This window comes from Gallus gallus, chromosome Z (assembly GCF_016699485.2).
Source record: "Gallus gallus isolate bGalGal1 chromosome Z, bGalGal1.mat.broiler.GRCg7b, whole genome shotgun sequence".
Taxonomy (NCBI): Eukaryota; Metazoa; Chordata; class Aves; order Galliformes; family Phasianidae; genus Gallus; species Gallus gallus.
In genome coordinates, this window is record NC_052572.1 from 3974897 (window position 1) to 3997358 (window position 22462).

At 36.4% G+C, this 22462-nt stretch overlaps 1 protein-coding gene across 3 annotated transcripts in view; it reads left to right on the forward strand.

The window, feature by feature from the left end:
• Nucleotides 1–19692, forward strand: part of RIT2 (Ras like without CAAX 2) — a 187228-nt gene extending 167536 nt beyond the window's left edge. For all 3 annotated transcript variants that reach the window (XM_001233996.7, XM_046905803.1, XM_040656151.2), the window contains one exon: nucleotides 18104–19692. In XM_001233996.7, the coding sequence (XP_001233997.2) occupies nucleotides 18104–18331 (228 nt within the window). In that variant the 3' untranslated portion in view covers nucleotides 18332–19692. The remainder of the gene's footprint in view (nucleotides 1–18103) is intronic.
• The last annotated feature ends 2770 nt before the right edge of the window (nucleotides 19693–22462 follow it).

A 22462-nucleotide genomic window follows, 5' to 3' on the forward strand; every position in this document is an offset into this window, starting at 1 on the left:
AAGAAAAACATAGACTAAATATATCTTTAAATCACTTAAAGGGTAGCTATTTGCTTTATCTGTGTTTTCATTCAGCCATTTTTCATTTCATATGTTTTGTAATGGAATTCAGAATATTCTCTTGAGAATGACATTACAACTGCGTTGCCATAGGCAAACAAACAAGGTACAGATGCTTAAGGGAGATAAAAAATAAATACTAATATTTTAATGATGCATAAAAAAAACCCAGTAGAAGCCACATTAAACGGGGTGTGTGTGTGTGTATGCATGTGTGTCTGTGTGTGTGTGAAAAGTTCTCCCATATAAGGGTCAGTTACTGTTTTAAACACAGATATTTTATTTCCACGGGTTTTAGTGCTTGGGAATGTGACAAAGTAGTTTCTGACAGATTGCCCAGAGCGTATATCTGATCTTTCCAACTGCTGCCTCTACGGTTCACTGAGAGGAGATCATAAGGCCTGAGGTTGGCAGGTGGCAAAGCAAAGCACACAAACAAAAGGGTTGTCTTTCACAGTTTGTTTGGTTTCTCTCTCTCTCTCTCTCTCTCTCTCTCTTTTTTTTTTTTTTTTTTCCTCCTTATCTCAAACTTCCAACAGTTTGGCCTGTACAAATCCCCATCTGCTCTACATTTGTCTCCAAAAAGACGCTTAGACGCAATCGTGTACAGTTAATTCATACAGAAACCCCAAGGCATAGGATTTTTGGACTTATAACCCTACTGTCAACCAGCATAGGTTGTGAACCAGAGCCCTTGTGTGCTGGGGCCTGCAGGAAAGGTGATTCACAGAGTGAGGTATCTGGAACAGCACAACTACATGGCTCTGTTCCATGGAGCATTTAGTGTTTGTCAACTTGGCATTTTCAAATGGAAAGTGATGTATCTAAGAACTCATAATCACATGTTAATAAAAATAGGGACAATCATCCAGCATTTCAAAATTATCCTTTTCTGCATTATATTCTGCATAGCTGCAACAGATGGGTTAGTCTAGATGGGCCAACATAGATGTGTGATTTACTGGCAAAAAAATTATGACAGTTGGATTGCAGGCTTATTCACACATACATGCTTAAATTTAAATAAGACTTACGAAAGGAAGAGTTTAGTTCTGATCCTGACAGTCAGAAATGGATCTACCCTCTAAGAATATTAGGTATTATTATTAAATTTGCTGAACTTTAATATTTTCACTTTTCATTTAGGCATAAAAACGCAGGAGTATACTAACAAAATTTGCTGATAACACAAAGTAGGAACATTTTCTATCTTGAAGAGATGGGGTTCTGGTAGAGCAAAACCTGTGTGTCCCAGAGGAATGACAGATGTGGAATTAAGTATAATTGTAAAAGTGCAGGGCCGTTAAGAACTAATAGAAACAGTCTTTGTTATAACATACGTGCTGACAGGCAGCAGGGAAAGTCTTGTATGTATGATATAGACTACATATGTCATGCAATTGTGCATAAAATAGATCTCACTTCATGAGATATTTGGAGTGATACAGGCAACAGAGACATGGAAATATCAAATGTATTACAGAATATACAAGTGAAATATCTGCTAAGATCAGCTGTATTTATTTATGGGTGATGGTGGCAAACTCAAATTACAACAGGTGCAGATAGTGTGTATCAGACTGGTCCTATCTGAGGAAATTTAATAGAGTTTAATTTCTTTGTCCTAGATAAATGAAAGTAGAGAGCTGTTAAACTGTGCATATACTGCTAAACAGTGATGTAAAGAATTGTGAGGAAGAACTATTTTAACAAAAAAATGACTGGATAACTTGAAATGAGTATTTTCTGGCAAGGAATTTTTTTCCCTAAAAGCTAGGTTACTCATCTCATCGCAGCCATTCAGTAGTAAAGAGATGGGGCGTATCCTTCTCTTCTGTGTTTGGCTGGGACTATGTATTGTCCTTGTCAGAAGCATGAAAGGACTGAAATAATTACAAGCAACTATGTAATTTTTCTGAGTGTCCTCCCCAGGTACAAGGGTGCCAATTTCTCTATAACATGTGGATAATAATGTAATTAATTTTAATTCAGAACAATCGTTCCTAGTAATCTTTAAATTGAAGTTTGCAGCTCTTGATCTAGACCTAAAAAAGATACTGTTTAGCCTCAAGCTTGTCTGTGCATTCTTTTCACAGTCATATCAGTTATTTTGACAGATAAACTATGGCAACTCTATTTGTACCACTGAGTGTTTTGTCAGCTTTTCATACACCCATGACCACCAGTTCCAGTACATAAATATATATATGTATCTATAACAAGGTTACCTTTAAAGAGTTGTTTTATTCCTTTCAATAATATATGTACTTTTATTCTTTATTTGTCTTATTCTTTGTCTTCTAGGTCCTTTTCAACCCAGACCATTCTATGATTCTATGATTCCATGAAAGCAAAAAATACAAAAAAGTATATCTAGAGTTAGGAAGTTACAAACTTTTAATTGAGGAAGTTAGGAAGAGATGACTATACATAGCAGTGAAATGAAATATGAATATATATATGAAATATATGACATATTTTGCTTGATTCCTTGCACTAGGAATCAAAAATAGCTATACTGTCTGGAGTGTTAATGTTTCAATCATGGTTCCATTCCACGCCAGTTGCAACTATGAATGGGGAAGTTTAGGTTTAATATTAAAAGGAAGTCTTTCACTCAGAGGGTGGTGATGCACTGAAATAGGTTGCCCAGAGAGGTTGTAGTCTCATCCCTGGAGGCATTCAAGGTGAGACTGGATGTGGCTCTGTGCAGCCCGGTCTAGTAGTTGGTAGTTTAGCACATAGCAGGGGGGTTGAAACTTGATGATCATTGTGGTCCTTTTCAACCCAGACCATTCTATGATTCTATGATTCTATCCATTTTCTAATACAAGAGCCATGTGTCCTACGCAGATGAAATGCCACTGTGAAATATCTATAGATTTGTTAGTCAACATTCAATCTGCTGACACCCAGCTCAGAATTTTGTTGTTGTTGTTTTTGTACCCAAGAAAGTTGAAAGGGCAGAGATCCTTACCCAGGACAAAGGAGACTATTACAACTGATGAGAAGAGTTAAAGATTTTTATTTTCTAAAATTGTCCATTTCACACAGTTATGTGACTTATAAACACTCTGAACAGCAGTAAAAGAAATGAAAATGAACATAAAATGCTTAATACTGAGAAATCCAAAGAAATTTAAAATTGTTAAATCCTATCACAGAGAAGCCCTAGAGTAATTTTTTATTTAATATATTTACTCACTCCATGGGTGAAGAATTTCTGCAGCCTACAGTGTACCCCACCATGAGACTATGGAATGCAAAGTTATATTTATTTTATATATTATATTTATTTTTTTTTTATTTTTTTTCTCTCTCTCTCTAAATATATATATTATATATTTATACTTATATATAAACATATTACAGAATAAAATAAATATTGTACAGTGGATATAGATCAAGACAGTTTATTTTTTTCACAAGAGATATTGCAGAAATGAAATCGTTGTAAAATGACAAATCAACACTGGAAAGTAATAGCAAACCACTTTTTTTCATGAGTACATCCCAGTGCCCAGAGTACTGTATAAAAGGATGCATTCATTCTAAATTAAAAACAAATATTTCTGATCATTTAAAGCCATTTACAGTCTTTGTTTATTAAAGGAAGTATCAGGAAAAAAAATAAGAAAAAAAGAAAGAAAAAAGATCAGAAGGCTCTAATCAGGATGCAATAACATACATACAAGTAAATAAATAAAAATAAAATAAAAAAAACAGAAACCCACGGGGTAGAAAAATTCATGTTGAAACCCAAAATCATGGGGCAAGGCTACCTCATTACACTTATGTCCACTTCACAATTTTAGCTTTCTGTACATTCCTTGCAAAGCCTTTGAAGATGACTCAGTCAGGTTGAAATTACCAGGAGCTCAGTCTGTGAGCGCACACTTGGGTTCCTAGATGATGAATAGGTTGTTCTGATATCTGCATTTTCAGGTAACAGTAACTGAGATAAAGTTCAGTCAAGTATACCTAAATATTTTTAAAGTCTCGGTTGCCTTGGAAAGAAACTGAGTGTTACATTTCTGAAGCAGATCTTCCCAAAAGGCAAGTACAGGCACATGAAAGAAAAGAAGGTGCTTGGGAAAAGTTAGTGTGTATTTATCAAGGACAAATCATTCTTGAAAGGCTGTGATCACCTTCAGATGACTGACTCTGGATGAGAGAAGTGAATTATTTTAAATTAACTCTATCAAGACTTCCAGTGTAGTCTTTTATAATGTCGTCAGACAGAAGAAATGTGGTTTAGATAGGTGGAACGTGGGATGATGAAGTAAAAATTGGACCACCAGGATCAGGGGGGTATGATGAGCTGGATGAAGTCTAGTTGAGAGTAAATTATTAGCAGAACTCCTCAGAGGTCAATCATCATGAAGTTTGTGAATGTGATTCAACATCATGAAGATCCAACAATCATGGAGTTCAAGAAAACAAGCACTAAGCTGTACCTAGGTTGGACAACACCATACAGCAGTACCAAGTGAGCAATACTGAGAAGAAACAGCTTTTCACATAACAACTTAGAAATCCTGGATATCAGTGACTCAACGTGATTGCTCAGTAGAGCAGTAGAGCACTTAGATAATAATGATCTGATTTCCATTCACCATTACACAATATATATTTAATACCAGCTTGAATTGTTGGTGTCAGTCATAGTCAAGGTCTCTTCTCTCTGAAGAAAGTGAAAGAATGGCACGTATCTGTGTCAGGGAAAGGTCAGGTTGGATATTAGGAAATACTTCTTCGCCAAGAGAGGTCAGGCACTGTAACAGGCTCCCCAGAGCAGTGGTCACAGCAACAATCCTAATGCAGTTCAAGAAACATTTGGGCAGTGTTCTTAGTTTCAATCTTGGATGGTCCTTCGTGCAGTCAGACATTGGATGAGGTGATGCTTGTGAGTCCTCTCTAACTCAAGATTTTCTAAGAAACTACACTTCTAAATAAGATCCATGTTCTTTTTCAACCTCAGCTTGGCTCACAGGTACCATACTATCCTCTTATTAATATTCCTTCCATTGAGCGTAACAAAACTTTACCACAGGCAGTTGTCATTTTCTAAACCATTTAGTAATGTTCATTTTATTGCTAAGGGTAAAAAAATAACGGGGTGATAACATGTCCTGAATTGCTAGTGACAGCAACTATTAAGGCTTCAAGCACTTACTGTTTTTCACCAGCTGTTGTTTTTAGTACCAGCAGTTTTATTTCCCCAAACACAGACTTATTTAGATATATAAGAAAAATTAAAAAAAGAAAAAAAGAAAACAGAAAGAAAAAAAAAAAAAAGAAAAAGGAGAGCCATTACAAAATTTTGAAAAGAGAGAAATGAAATGAAAGATGAAATTTTGCATATATTTGCCACTGCTATGCCCATGTGGCTGGGGAAAGATTTTGTCTGTCATTTTGCGGTCTGAACTATGGTGTTGCTCATTCAGGCATGCATGGTGATCTGCGCCAGTTCCAGATTTACCTACTAGCCACTATGATTATCAGTGATAAAATACAGCTAACATTTAATCAGCCAGAATAGGCTACTTCTGAAAAGCTTTATATTTATTCCCCACAACCCTTAAAACTATTTTCCCCATAGTTTTTTTTTATATATATATATTTATATTATCTGTTATCTGATTTCTGCACTTCGTTTTCAATCTCCTCTGCACAGAAGGGCACAGAAGCAATGGTTCACCTGGCTTTTTTTACTCTAGGTTACAACCCACCACTTTATCTCTCACATTTTCTGAACAATCTTTAGAAGAGGCAGAAGGGCAGTTTAGTTTGTGGCATCCACACTACATACACTGTCTTTTCAGCCTTTCAGTGCTCTTTCCAGACTCTGGCTAGACTGCAGGTTTGAGTTAGCTACCTGATGTGAAATAAATAAATGGTAGAAAACAGGTATACTCAATAGAGTGCCTAGTGCTGAAAGCCTCCTTGTACCAAAGGGACTTTTCAGAGCATTGTTTTGTTAGCATCCACATCCAAGTGTTGCTGTAATGCCATTTTTTTTTTCTGTCAGCTATACTGGAGAGATTTGATATGACCTCAGCCACATTTTTCATGTGAATTGGTTTGTGTTTGTTTACATATAGATGCAGGCTCATATGCGCCCCTAGATAAACTGCAGTGGTGGAGTTTGAACTCTAGAGGGTTTTCAGACAGACAAAGAGTAATCAGGAGGCATAATTTTTAAAAAGCCAACTTCCAGCTCCTCAGGGAGTTAGTTAACAAAACTCAGAGGGAATCTGTCCTTAAGGGCATGTAGGAGGAGCAGAGCTGACAAATCTTTAAGGAAGCTTTCCTCAGGGCACAAGAACTCTCCATTCCCAAGTACATGCCAAGAGATCAGCATGACTGAAACAGGACCTGGTGGTCAAACAGGAGGACACAAAGGAAATGCACAGGCAGTGGAAGCAGAAGCAAATAACCTGGGATGAATATGGAGATGCTACTAGGCTGTGTAGGGATGACATCAGGAAGGCCAAGGGTCAACTAGAACTAGACTTAGCAAGGGGAGAAAGGAAGGATAAGAAAGGCTCCTATAGGGACACTGACCAGAAGAGGAAAGTCCAAGAAAGTAGACCCACTCTAGTGAGCAAGACAGGTAGGCTAGTAATAATGGAAAAGGAGAAGACTGATGTATTCAACAACTTTTTTTGCCTCAGATTTCACTAGCGACGGCTCTAGAAATATACCTCAGCAGATGGTTCAGAAGGTAGAAACTGGCGGAATGATGTCCCTCCCACTATAAGTGAAGACCAGGGACAAAACCTACCTGACCAAGCAAGTGACCTTGTGTAGGGGCCTAACTGGATCACTGAACGAGGGAAGAGACACTGATGTCATCTATCTGAACTTTAATATGACCTTTGACATGGTCCCCCGTAACATCTTTCTCTCCAAATTGGAATGATACAAATTTGGTGGGCAGACTGTTCAATAGACAAAGAGTTAGTTGCAAGATCGTACCCACAGAGTAATGATCAATGGCTCAGTGTCCAGATGGAAATCAGTAACAGCTGGTATCCCTCAAGGGTTAGCACTGGCACTGGTGCTTTTTAACATCTTCATCAGTTACATCAACACTGGGATCATGTGAACTTCAGCAAGTTTATGGATAACACCACTGTATATGAATAAGTCAACATGTCCAAGGGATGGGACATGATCTAGGGAGATCAAGACAGGCTTGAGCAGCGGGCCCAGGTGAGCCTCATGAGGTTCAATAAATCTAAATATAAGATCTTGCATCTGATTTGTGGGAACCCCTCCTATCAGTAAAAGCTGGAGATTGCAAGGATATAGCATGGCCCTGCTGAAAAGGATCTGGGAGTAATGATGGATGGCAAGATGGGCATGAGCCAGTTATGTAACCTTGTAACCCAGAAAGCCAACCATATCCTGGGCTGCATCAAAAGAAGTGCGGTCAGAAGGGCAAGGGAGGTGATCCTGCCCCTCTACTCTGCATTGGTGAGGCCTGAGCTAGAGTACTGTCTCCAGATGTGGAATCCTCAGTACAGGAGAGATGTGGACCTGTTGGATTGTGTCCAAAGGAGGACCAGAAAAATGATCCAAAGGATGGATCATTTCCCATAGGAGTGCAGACTCTGGGAGCTGTGCCTCTTCAGCCTGAAGAAGAGAAGGTTCCAGGAAGACCTAGGAGAAAAATGATTTCAAATTAAAAAAGGGTAGATTTAGATTGGGCACAAGGAAGTTTTTTACAATCAGGATGGTGAGATGCTGGAACAGATTGCTGAGGGAGATAGTGGAAGCCTTGCCCCTGTAGACACGCAAGATCGGGCTAGAACAGACTTTGAGCAACCTGATCAAGCTATTGATGTCCTTGTTCACTGCACAGGATTTGGATTAGATGGTATTTAGAGGTCCCTTCCAACTCAAAATGTTCTGTGATTCTATAGTTAACACAGGAAATTTAAACATCAAAAGAGTGGGATTGGATGGATATATCATAGATAGAAGAGGTTAAAATGATGCTTATAGCAAGGAGTTTCAGCCACTGTGTTTGTTAGGAGTCTGATTTCTCATTCTACCCCTAAGCTAGAATAATAAAGACGTCATCTGTCTTCCCCCTCTCCTCTTTCATTCTATCTCAACCCTTCTGTTTCTCTCTTCTTTCTCTATTTCCTTTCCTATGTGGTAATAAATGAATAATAAACAATAAGACACTTGCATTAGCAATCCAGATAACTCAGTTGTCTTCTTAGTCAAAAAGTAATATACTAGGGAGGAAAAAAAAAGAAAAAAAGTAAACAAAAAAAACCCAAGAAACAGAAAAACAAACAACTGATTAATCACAGAGAATCACTGTTCCTTAAGTTTCTAAGCAATCTCCAAGTTTCTAAAGTTTTTAAAGTCTCTGAGATGTCTTGGGGATGTATTCAAGAAAGCTATAATCAAAAAGCCATATTAAACAAAGTTAAGATTCTGCCAGCTGTTAGCTGCTAATCTTCTTTAAGTGCTTGATGTTGTGAGTAAAAATCAAAACCGAGAGTCAACAAGCACAAAAGGGTTATCCAAAGGAACTTACCTGACAAATGAGGAGGTTGCCAACTGCATAAGATACGCAAACAAGTTACCACAGAAACTATACAAGTGCATGCTTTTAGCCTGCAGCAAAAGTGAAGTAATTTGAATTAGGTTAGCAGACAGTGAGAGAGCTTGTTATGTCTAATTCGCTAAATGCATTCTTGTAGCTCTTCCATCCCACTGGCCATTTAAGATTTTTCTTTTTCCTCCCTCAGCTTACTCTTTTCTGACTGTTACACCTTTTATACACAGTTCTCCAGACTCAGTATTTTATTCTGCATTGTCCATGCTGGCATACCATGACACATAATGGAGCAAAGTGGCTGCTCTTTGTGCAGCTCTCATTTCCATTTTAAGGTTTCTGTGTCATGGGACTCTCAGTATTTCTGTGACCAAGAAAAGACACTTTGTTTATCCAGGAACTGACTTCCATCATATAAGAAGGAATCTGAAAAGGAACACTCCAATAAAGCTTCAGTGGATTTTCTTTCAGTCACTTCATATTCTGCAAAAGTGTAATACTTTGCCTGAATCAGTATTTAGATGGAGAAGATCGGTGTCACTCAATTAATAAAGATGTTGTGCACTATCATAATGAATTAATGAGATGATCTGAAAAATCTTCCCAGCAAACTTCATTATTGTTAAACTTTCAAAATTAATTTTAAATTCCAGAAAAAAACAAAAACAAAAACAAACAAACAAACAAACAAAAAAACAGCAAAACATCATCCCCATTTCCTGGTCTAATATCCCCCCTTTCTTGTGTAAAATATCTTTTACTTTGAAAAGCAAGCCAAGTAGAGGTTGGAAAACAAAACATTTTCTATCAGCTGTTCCTAAAGCACATGAATGACTCAGCAATTGTGATGCCTAAGAAAACAAATATATATATTTGTGTTTGTATATACACGTGTATATTCATACATATACACATTTATTTGTTTGCTTCATTCCATCGTTGTCCAAATCTCTGTAAAAACATTAAAAAATTATCTCTGCTTCTCTTCAATCAAATACCCATTATAGCAACCTGGACAGACTCTGAAAATGACAGAAGATGACAATTGCATGGAGATGGAGAGATTTTACATGTTTTTCCTTTTATAGCCAGGAACATAGTATGAAGTTCATTGTTTGCCTGCAATCATTTTCATATTATAATAACAAGATGTTTGCATGGTTTACCAGTTTTTATGTAGATTTTTCAATACTCATCTACTTAGTGCCTGAGATGTAATAAAAAGGTGAAATAAAATGACTAGTGAAATCTGAGTGCCTAACACATAAATGACAATACATCAGTATATGGATAGATAAATAATGTATGGGTTGGATGCACTGGATTCATCGTTAACTTGTGCTCTCAGAGCAGGAGAAATTGCTTTCAGTCTCAAAATAAGAACTCAACACTACTAAGTTTCTGGTTTTTAATTATTTTTGAAAAATGTCTAGGAAGTGCAAATAAGCAACATTCACAGATTCTTTGTATTTTTGTTAACCATCTGTTGCTAAGAGATGATAATTGATTTTTTTTGTTGTTGTTTAAAAGAATATGAAATTATTTTCCTTTCTTGTGAAATGAAAAATGCAATTAATTCCTTGATTTTTTTTCCATGGCGAAAAATAAAATAAAATAAAAATCAAACCAACCAAAACCAAAAGCCAAAAAAGAAAAACCTCACATAAAAATAGCAAGAACAGATCTGCTCTTATGAAATAATGTAGAAACATCCTCTTTTTGCATCTTATGACCATCTATACCTTCAACTAAGTATTGCAATCAGAGTACCTTTACAGATGATGAACAATTTAGAAAATTGTCAGATCTCTGAAAAATGCTTTGAGCAATTGACCTGAACTTGTTCATCTTGAAGACTGATGCTAAGGATTTAACGCTTCCAGATTCACTTCAAATTAGTCCCAGAGCTATTGCTGACTGATGCAAGATCATATGGCTTTGAGTATCCAATTCAGTCAGATCCTGAGGCCAACTCTCTGGGAATGTTTCCTGGTATAAAGATGCCTTAACTCATACATCAGTCTTGCTTTTGACAAGATAAAGGCAAAAGATTGTTGTCTGTACTAGAGAAGAAAAACTTCATAGTCTAACCTGTAGACAGCACCCTAGTTCTATAGTAGTTTTCATGTGTAATGAGAGGCTGATTTAATTATTCAGCATTAATCTTTGAAATAATGTGGTAAAATTGGCAGAAGTTATGAAAAACATACCTAGAAGCCTCATGTGCTTTGATTGCTTCATAATTAGACAGACAAGACAGCGACTTAAAGAATGCTGTACTTTATTAAAAATAAATAAATAAAATACAATACAATACAATACAATACAATACAATAATAAAAAAATCACTCCCAAAAGGGAAAGAAAGCATAGACAGATCAGTGGTGAGTGATAATCCCCCTCCCAAAACGTGATAAAAATCTCAAGAAATTATGATAATTAAACATTAAGATTGTTTGTTGTTGTTGTTGTTGTTGTTGTTTTTCATGTGCAGAAGTCTGAGATAGATGAATTTAATGAAATAGCTAGTAACAGCATATAGATTTTGTATAAGTGCATAGTAATGACCATAACAGGTCAAAGGAAATGTTAGTCTAATCTAAGAGCAGTCAATAGCAATGAACACAAGAACAAGCATTCAGTGATGGTTGATCAGATTATTTTCCTAGCCCTCAACAATTTGCATTTCATTTGGATGAAATAAAAATATGATTCTTCTGGCTTAGGAAAGGGAATTAAGAGTGTACTTCACATTGCAGCTCAGTGATTAAGCAGACATAAAATGGATCATTTGGGACAGGTTAATGTCTCCTATTCTGTCTAGAAATTTTATTTTCCTTGAGACTATGATAAAATTTTCTGTGTAACTGTACAAAATTAGTAATATGTTCCTACACTCACCATGCTCCATCTTCTGAAAGCAAACTTCAAACCATAACACAGAAACCATACACAATCTATTATTTTCTGCATTGCTAAAGATGTATTTTCCTTCTTGTCAAAATGCAAAGATCATGCTATGAGTGAAAAGGAAAGTATATCTCAGCCTCTATAATGCAAGTCCTTTCAGAACAACTGTGAACAGCTGAGGGCATCTATTATCTTAGTAACGCACTACGTGGTATTTTTGTGCCATTCAGTCCATCAGGGAAACTCAGACAGCAAAATATCATTTTTTTCCTTGGCTACAGTCTGCTAACAAAGTCTGCTTTAGCAATAGTTCTGAAATGTGAAAACAGTAAAAAGTATCACTGAACGGTGAAGTAGGAATTAAAACACAGAAAACTGGAGATACATGAGACCAAACGGAATGTGTTTCAACATCTTCACCATTATAATTAATTGTACAGTTTTTATCTCATCTATGCTTGTAATCTAGAAAACCAGCAAAGCCAAGCCTGCAGAATTTGCTGCTGCGAAGTAGAATTGATGTTTGTTCAACTAATAATTTCTGAAGAATTCTAAGTGGATTTAGGAGCTATAGTCTTGACGTAAATTCTCCTGTCATGCTTCTGCAGTGTGTTACTCATTTCCTGTTCACTTTGCTGAAAAGATGTGTTTGTTTCCCCAAGGACTGAGGAAAAAACGTAGGTGTACATGTTTGGTTGAGTGAAAAATGCTGGTTTATATTAGCTGAAAATAGTGTGGATTTTGGTCAAATCTTGAGTATATCAAACTGGTAACTGCAGTGAATGATCTGGCATGAATGTTAAAACATAACTCTAAGGTTTAATTTTATGTTTCATTCTTATATTTCCAAAAGGAAAAGTTTCCAAGTTATATTTTTAAGCAATAATTCACACTTGAATACAGTTAAAGATTCTGAAACAAAACAGTGTTTGGATTGAGGGAAATGGAAATCAGGGTATTCAACACCGAATATATATATTTTTAACCTTCTCATTTTTTGCACATTTGTTCAAAACTGAAACATAGCCATATTAAATACCTGGTCACAAAGAGGAAAAAATAACTTGTTATAAAGCTCACTCTTCAGCATTTTTTTCAGCCTGAAATTATTTCCATTTGATCTTGTTGTTTTCCCCTCCATTCACAGGTGTGCTTCTTGTGGCAAAAATACGATAACATAGGAAATGTTACCATAAAATATAGTAACAGAGGAATGCTCAGATCAACCTTAATTGACTCTGTCCCATCCATCAAAATGCAGAGTTTGTCCCTGTCCAGATTACAGGGTAGGTCCCTGATGTTCATCTGTGGTGGGTGGCCAGGGAGTAACAATTTTTTTTCCCAGTGCCTTAGACACACTGATGAACTTGGTCTAGCAAAAATTGAGTAGCTCTAGTTGTATCTCATCATTAAGAAGACATCTCACAGCTGTTTAGTGGGAGTGCCTTAGGCTCAGTTGTCAGAGCTGGGATCAATAAAATTATCATTCATGTCAGACAGATAGGTTTTTTGTTTTGTTTTGTTTTGGTTTTTTTTAAGTTTTTGTTTTCTGGAATGGTTGTCACTTTATAGACCCATTAGATTATTTTTCTATTTTTTTCTCTTGGCAAATATGCTTAGTGCAGACTCAGGTCTTAGGCAAGAATTTTATTCTTCCATCTCCTTTTTCCCATGGCATATCATAAGTTTATATCCACAACAAACATTTATTCTGCTTTTTCTAACATAATTATGGAATAGATAGTTATGGGAAGGGTTTTCAGCATTAGTATGGGTTCTTCCGGATTGTCTTCCTGTCTCCAAAATGCTATTGGGATGCTAAAACAAAATCTGGCATCTGGTTTCTTGTTTTCTGGAACAGGGCCTCTTAGAAAACAAAACAACAACAACAAAAATAGAATATGATTAAGACACCTAAGTATAAAAGGAAGGAATATTGATCTTTCCTAGACATTCAGAACACTTGTGACTTCCTACTGCTCTCATTACCTGGTACGGTAAAAACAAGGTTGCTCAAGATGCTGCTTCCCTAACTACATTCCCAGAAGGTTATCTTTTGTTTATAGTTCACATAAATTCCTGCCTGTCAAAAATATTGTCCTTAAAGAGCTGCATCAACAAGCACTGAATTCCTTCTCCTTAGCCTCAGTGGGACTTGGATGAACACTGTGTTCAGAAATGTGTGTCCTCGACTGTCTCTGATTAATGAACAAGACCACATATCTCCAGGAAAGAGTCTTCTCAGAACCAAGTTTTTTGGTTATAAAATGAAAGTTTTCCATTGCAAACTTCATGAGGGCTTCCAGAGTGAAAGTCTCAATAAAGAGAGGTTTGGAGAATCCTTGTAACCTTTTGTATTCCATGTGCACGTTTTGTCCATGAGAGTTGAGATCTCCTAATCACAAAGAGAACACAGTAAAAAATCTCAAGCAGATGATGCTATTGTAGAGAATAGATGCTCAAGTGGAAATGTATTGTTTGCTTCATGAAGACCATAAGTATGATGTTGTTAATTCTGCTAACAATAAAATATTTGTCAGTCTACTTTAAGATGTTCCTTTTCCTGCTTTAACCAAAGGCTGACCAGAGGCAAAGCTAAACAGAAAATTGCCTGATCCTGAGATAGATTTTCCAGATAATTTGAAGGGCAGAAGTGGATCATATGATTTATTTTCACTTTCCTTCTCAGATCCAGATATTGTATTCTGTATATGGAGTGTAGTGATTGCCAGTGCCTCCCCACCCACTGTCCATCTCCAGCAGATTTGTGCTCTCCTTTTGGTTGTGCAGAAGCGAACTTTAGTGGGGAACTGGCTGTCTTGAAGATGGCAGCTCATCCATCATGGCTTTCACAATCTGTCAGCGTTGCATTTAATCTCACTTGTAATTTTCCAGGGAGGCTTGCAAAAGCCACAAACAGAATCTTAATGCCATAAAATGCTGCTTGTAGCCAGTAAATGCTTTCTATATGGATGAAGCTGTGCTCCTTTCAAGCTCCCCTGAGATATCCAGAGATAAAAAACTCCCAAATTCAGCTTATAGCCTGATGTGCACAGATCAAATTCTGCTATGACTGGTGCATCTTCTCTGTAAAATTACATGAATCCAACTGGATGATCAGAACAAAGAAGCCATGAAAAGACTGTTTTTCCCAGGGGTCCTAAGCATCCATGAGGCTCCACTACTCATTTCATGAATTTGTACTTCTGGAGTAGTTTTTACTTCAGTTATGTGGCAAGCTTCATGCCCTTCTTCTCTGAGTCATGATACGACTTCCTCACACTCACAGCTTTTAAATGAAGTTTGGATTCAGTGAGCTTGTGCCAACTCTTAAATCTTAATCTTTCATTATCTTCACTACAACATCTTTTCTTCTTCATTCCTCTCTTAGGTTTACTAGTAAAGGAATGAGAGAAAGTGGAATCAATATAACCAGAATTATTCTCTGGGAAACAATGCCAGATTCAATCACAGAACGTTGCTCTGAAAATGAGATATAAAGCTCTGCTTCCCAGATCTATGTTCAATAGCACAACCTCGCTCCCTGACCCGTCTGTGTCTCACTGACAGATCATATCATCTCTTGATACAGACCCACAGAAGCTGCAATTTGTCAACAAGTCCCTGAGCTGTGCAGATCTGGGCTGGATTTCAACTATATCGTTTCTCTCAAGGCAATAAGATGAGAACAAGAAAAATCCCTGGAATTATGTGGATGCCAGTGACCTCATCAAGGGCTTTATCCCTTCTTTCTCATTCCAGAGAGACCTACCCTTTAGACAGAGTTATGAACTGAAAGAATGTGTTCCTTTCCTCTAGATATCCTTCTATATTGTTTCTTCAGCAAACAGATTAATAAAATTACTATAGCTATGTTTTATGGGTGCTGGAAGCAGTAGTTTTAATTATGACAACATTAGATTTCTGAGAAGCTTATTTTCAGCCTTGGAGCTGAAAAACTTAGACTAAATGTCTTGATTTTATTTTTATTTATTTATTTATTTATTTATTTTTGTGCCACGTGTCCTCCCCATGCTGAATTACTTCATAAATTTCATCAAAGCACTTAACCAGCTCCTGAGGGCAAGATTAAGAAAAAATACCATGCTTTGAAATTACCTATTTTCATTAATATCATTAATGTTGTCTACATAGTTTGTAAAAAAAAAAAATTGGAGTTCAGAACAAAACATCTGCTATTTTTAATAGAAATTCTGCCAAATTTGGTCAAGTTATGAACCTCCAACTACATGGAAGCTGGGAAGAAGATTTTCTGTGCAATTTATTTCTCCTGAGTATTCAGCTCTTAGTAGACTTGTTTCATTACAGACTGTAGCATGAATTCTCTGCAATTTTTCTTTCTTATGGGCTGGAGAAAATATATGCTTTGGTCCTAGAATGGACAGATATGAGGGAAAAAAAAATAGTGGAATTAGATGATCAAAGACTAGAAAGTCATGGAGAAAAGGCAAAGACTTTTATTTTTTTAATATTTGACTAGTGTCTTGCTTGCACTCTAATTATATTTATAACCTTAGTTACTCTTTTAACATATTTCTGAGAGTTTCTTTGTTTTGGTTTGGTTTGGTTTTGTTGTTGCTGTTTTTTTTTGGGGGGGGGGGTTGGTCATGTTAGGTAATGAATGCATAAAATGTTCACTGAAACTACATCTCTTTGTAATGATTTGCTCACAACTTTAGAATCTTAAATAAAACAACAACAACAACAAAAATCTTCTTTCAGCTCAAACAAGGCATAGCAAGAGAAAAAATGATTAAAAAGCCCAGAATAGACCAGAGTAGTCTTCTATCCAGACAATCAATTTCTCAATGGTGCCCAATAGACATATTGAATCACACATTTTGCTTACACAGCTGCCCAGAGAAAAACAAGGACCATATTGCAACCCATCTCCTTTTGCTAAAGGTTGGCAATTATAGCAGTTGGAAAGCAATAACAATCTTTCCTTGTGTCAGCGAGTATTATTCAGGTTGGCATACAACCTCCCTGCTTACCCTTAAAATATTCTTAATTAAATTAAGATTAAATCTGTAATATAGAGGTACGATCCTACTGATATTACAGATTTTGTCACTCAGTGGTGTCATAAGCCAATCATAAAAGAGCATTCTCCTCATGGTAGGTATGAGGGAGTTTGTTTATACTTTGAAACATCAGATTTCATTTCCATAATAAATACAAATAGCACATTGGGTGTGTGAAGTTGGAAAAAAAGAAACAAAGATGGTTCAGTCCTGGTAGAGAGTAGCAATTTATACTTTTCATAACCTGGGATGTAGCCTTTCACAAACCTGTCTCAAATTTGTTTTTCATTTTTATCCAGACAGTTGGAAAGTTACTAGAAAGAATCATGATATCTGAATACAAATAGAAACAAAGTCTGGAATTTCTCATCTAGAAATTTAATACATTCTGTACTTTTCATCCATATAGTTTAATGTTCAAATGCTGAAAATAAAGGTTATTATACTGGTTGTTAAGCTAGTCTAAAATTTAGCTAGCTAATGGGGTTTATTCTTCATTCTGCTGCAGACTTGTTGAACGTTACTATGTAAGTCCCTAAAAGTGAAAAAATATTGTTAGTGATAGGCAATAATTACTCCTTGTGATAGACATTGTAACACTACCTAAACTACAGAGTAGTTAACATGAAGAGCACTTTTATTAGGGAATTAGCAGGCAGATTATCTAAGAATTAGCCAATAATGAAATTGTAGAAGTTAAATCTCAGACTGAAAATTCAGGCAAATTAAAAAGAGCTGTCTTGGTTCCTTCTAAATTTGTAGTGACTGTTCACTTACAGCTCCTCAAAAAACAAAGACACATTTTCTTGATCTTCTCTGAGAACAGTGAGTACATTTAGCTACTTAGGGAAGACAATCTAAAAACAAAATGGATTTTAGATCTTTGTACTTCTCAGGATCTCAGGCATGAGCTAAATGATAGGATTACAGACCTGTCAGAACCAAAATATTTAAAAGTATGCTCTGAAATATTTATGACTGACCAAAATAAATAAATAAATAAATAAATAAATAAAATGTTTTAAGCTTCAAGCTAAGTTGCCTCCAGGATTAGATGAGTGTTAAAAAGGGATTTTCTTGGATCACAGTTCCACTAAAGTCTTTTTTGCCATCAGAGTTACCAAGGACCAGGTATAAAGGAACCAGAGTTACCAAATCTTACAGGATTCTTCACAAAATAAGGAAATATATGGGAAAAAAAGGGTGCATACGAAACAATATGAATATTGTCAGTATGCCCAGTTGAAGTTTTTCAGAGATTCAATCTGATCATTTCGCACATTCATCTTGCCTATGTGATTCTATTAGAATATATTCCCATTAAAATACATGTTGGTGATTTGCCTTAAGAGTGACATTCCAGTTGTACCCCAAAAGTTCGACAAGACAGAGAGAGATGTGCACCTGTTGGTTCATAGTCTCTGAATTAGATGATGTTTATGGAGCTGTTTGCTTTTTTCTTTCTCCTTCTTTCTTTTTTTTTTTTTTTTTTTTTTTTTCCTTGTAGGTTTCAACTGAAGAAGGAATGAGCTTAGCCAGAGCATATTCTTGCTCCTTTTTTGAGACTTCAGCGGCCCTTCGCTTCTATATTGATGATGTGTTTCATGGACTAGTGAGGGAAATTCGAAGGAAAGAGTCCTCACTGACTGTGGCAGAGAAGAAAATGAAGAGGAAGGATAGTCTCTGGCGGAAGCTGAAAGGTTCACTGAGGAAAAAAAAGGAAAGTACAACTTGATGGAAATTCCCCAGGAGCCACCCCTCAGGAGCTGTCCACAGCAACCTACAACTGTTCAAAAAAGGCAACATTAACACAGCATCTTCCAGAGCAGATCCTGGAGTTCTGTCCCTTCAGCACTCATGCAGAAGTAGTAGCTCCTTGAAGGCCCAACTTGTGTCACCCTGTGGCTCCTCTGTATTATAGATCAAGTCACTTAGCATACCCTCTCAACCCTTCTTTTCAAATCTGAGTGGAGAAAATACTGGTCTGTTGTTATGTGGTCCCTGGATGGTCTTCTTTCTCTGTGGCCCCTGGTTAGGACTTAAGCTAGCAGCCAGTGCAGATCCAGCTACCAACAATTCTAGAACTAGGGATGTGTCTATCACCTTTTCTCTTTGCATGCATGAATCAATTCACTATCCCAGTAATGAATAACATATCTTTCAGCAGACATTTTGGCTGTTGAAAGGGTTTAGGATTTGACCTTCAGCTTTTCTTTCACTTGTAGTTTTAGGATTAGACTGTGCTCAGCCCATGTGTGCATATGAACTGGGACTAGAATTCTGGAGGCTCTCAATTTTGATTCTCTTAGAGCCCCATCATGACTGTTCTTTCCATTTAGCAGGAAGGGTTGGCAAGTGCAGCATAACTCCCACATCAGACAACCAGAAGGCTGCAGGACTACAGCTCTATCTCCTCCACTTATTACTAATCACAACTGGCAAGCAGAGGTACATTTTCTTGCAGACGTAGTAAATTGACCACACTCCTGCAGCAGAAAAAGGAGTGATAAATAAATAAATAAATAAATAAAATACTCTCAGATACTTTCCAGAGCCCTCCTCCCCTGCCCCCCACCCAGAGCGGTGCAGACCTGTTCCACTGTAACACCTGCAATATAGCATTCAGTCCTCAACTTACTATTCCTTGACCATCCAAGTGAGTCATTTGATTGATCAAATGGGAGAGTCTTTTAAACATTCCTTTTTAAAGCTGGCAAGAAATAGAATATAGTCTCATTGATTTTTTTTTTCCCAGACTTCTTTGAATATTGAATTTATTTATAAATTTTACAATTAAATCATGCATACATTTTGTTGAAGAATAAAGATCTTGAATTCCATTAAGCTATGTTAGTATTCAGGGTCATTTGTGTCTGTTCTGTGATAATTGACATCATTAGAAAAATATGAGGACTGCTTACTAATTTTATTTTTTATCATTTTTCTTCTTTGACTCTTTTTCATCATTTGGACAAAGTAATAATATTTTGGAGGAAAAAAAAATAATTATATTTTGGAACTGGGGGTAGCTTATTTGTTTTGCTGTGTTAAGTATGAAAAAGTTATGGTTTTATTAAAAATTTCAGTTCATTAAAATCTAGTATTTTATTCTCTACTTTCCATTCCATTCAAGAAAATCCAGTGATTTATTTTGTCTCATCAGAAATTTTCCATCAAAAGCATCACTTCAATGTGTACAGATCATATGTGGTTATATTTCTACCTCTGACATATTCTTCTGTAGGAATACAAACACATATATTCAAGGTGAATTCTCCTTTTCCTAACTTCAAACACACAAGCCTGCATTTACATTACTGTTATTATTGTTATTATTTTATGCGTACCACTATAAAAATTTTAGGTGAAGCTTCCTAGAGGCAGAGAGATGTGCTTGTTCTAAGTGTCTCTGAGCTAAGTATTGGTAGAGAGACAACAGGAGGCTACACTGAACAGATGGTGGCTATGACACTATAAATAACAAGAGGAAACATCTGTGACTGTTCCAGTACTGCACACTGCAAAGGGAGGAATGAAGCAGTCATTCCACATACCATAGAAATTACTGTCCTGAGAAACTGTGAGGGGTGCTCACTAGCATTTCTTGGGACCATGCCTAAGCTTTGAGTCACTTGAAAAACATTTAGCATTTAGTGTTTCAACTGCACTAATGAGAGACCTACTATATCAATACTAGCTCTGCTTTGTAGTTTCAGCAGTGGCCTGCCTTTGGTCAGTTCAGAATACAAAGGAGTTGCATAAAGAAGTAATGGATACAGTTTAAGACTAAGCTTTAAAGCAATTTATAAATTAAACACACTTTTTTTCTATCATTAAGCTCATATGGCATGAAAACATATCTTTCCATACTAGTAAACTGTCAGCCTTCACATCAAGGTTACCACATGCAAACTGCCGTTGGAAATGCTGCCTGTACCATGCCAGATTCTGCCCTATGCATTGCAACTGGTTAGGAAAGTACTAGCTGTTGTCTGAAACCATACCAAGTATCACTTTGAGATTTTAACAGTATGGTTTGAGTACACTGGATACGTTCAAATTACGAACACTAATAAAACTTACACTGCCATACTTTTAGGTGTACCAAGCCCATGAAAAGTCGAGGTTCTCAATATCTCCAAAGCTAACCCATACATGGCAGATTATCAAAGATATTTTATACTAAGTTGGTCACTCCAAAAAGAATGAGACCCTCTGAGGATCTTCTGCTACATCTTCCAAGAGCAATTAAGAGACATCAGAATGCGGCAGAGAGTTCTGAGTTAATCTCACTCCTTTTTAGTTATATAAAACTTGGGTATGACGTTTAGTCATTAAGTGACAGAGAGCTTCTTCTGCTGATTTGTCCTGTCTATCTTGGATACATGACATGAATCACTGATTAAAATGGCTGCCTTTTACAGCACCTATATGTTGCTCCATAAAGTGCAGCTTGCATCCAAGCCTAGTTCTCTGGTGGCTCGAAACAGGTATGATAAATGCCATCGTTAACAATTTGTCCACACTTGACCTATGGTAAAGAATGGTGCTGTAAATGCTTAGCATTGAATACTGTCTCTGAAACACCTGACCATCTTTTATTTGTTAAATAGGAATGTCATTCTGATTTACCACCACCCAATTCTTCAATAATCTACAATACTTAACCTCAGTTAATTGAGCAAAGCTCGTGGAGGTCATGGTTAGTGAGGCTAACATAAGTCATAACTGCACAAGATGTTGGATACAGCTGCTTTACCTAATTAATCATTATCATTCCATCACAGGAGATTGTATTTAGGTAGCAGACCTAGATGACAGAGTTAAAAAACAGTTGCTCTGCATCTAAAGACCTTTATAGCTCTGACTAGTCTTTCATCTAAACATGTCTGGAAAATCTGAAGAAGGAAACTATTTTATTTTACTACATTGCCTACAGCCCCATGAAGGTGGCAGTTATAATTTACTCCACTGTCAGACTGTGTTGTAGCTGAACAATAATTCAGCTTGCTTCCTTTATAATTAAAGACAGATAATAAATTAAAAAAAAAAAAAAAAAAAAAAAACAAATGTATCCATAATATCTCTTGGAAATACATAATATATGCTAGTTAATTAGCATTTTTTCCCACTTTTCATATAACACATGTTGTATCTCATTGTGGAGTAATTACCTCTGGAGAAGGCTGTAAGTCAAGGTGGACTGCTTCTGTGCTTTAAGTTTCCTTTTTTGTATGTTCTATGTATAGGTCTTATGATTTAAATGAAGTACCCTCCTCCATTTCCTCACATCATCAACTCATTTATTATATTAATAGTAAAATGTCTTTACAGATTATTGAAGATAACTTTTTACACCAAAAAGGCAAAGAATATTTTAAGTCTTATTTATAAGAACGTGTAACTAGAACAAAAAGTAATTCTCTTCCTCTGTCCACTATATAATCCATATTTCTACATGTCTTCATTCTGATTCCTTCTTTGAAATTTGATTCCTCCCTGTATCATGACAAATGACAGGAAAACAAGTGAAAGATGGCCCTCAGCAGAGTTTAGTGTCTCACAGAGATGATTTACATTCTACGTCTTCTCCCTGATTGAATGTAATGCTCTCTGTGGGCAAGACAGTGACATTCATGATAAGCAAAATAGCTTTGTGTGGGTCTCCTTGGCTCTGTAAAGATAGCAAAGATACCTACTGCAGCCATCTCAGAAGGTAATCCTGAGACAATGACACTAGATGTTAAAATTAAACTGAAAACCAGCAATTAATTTCATATTAAACTAAGTTTAATTAGCTGTAGGAGTATACAAGAATTTGCCTGAATTAGTACTAGCAATGGAAAGACAGATGTCTAGAGTAGAC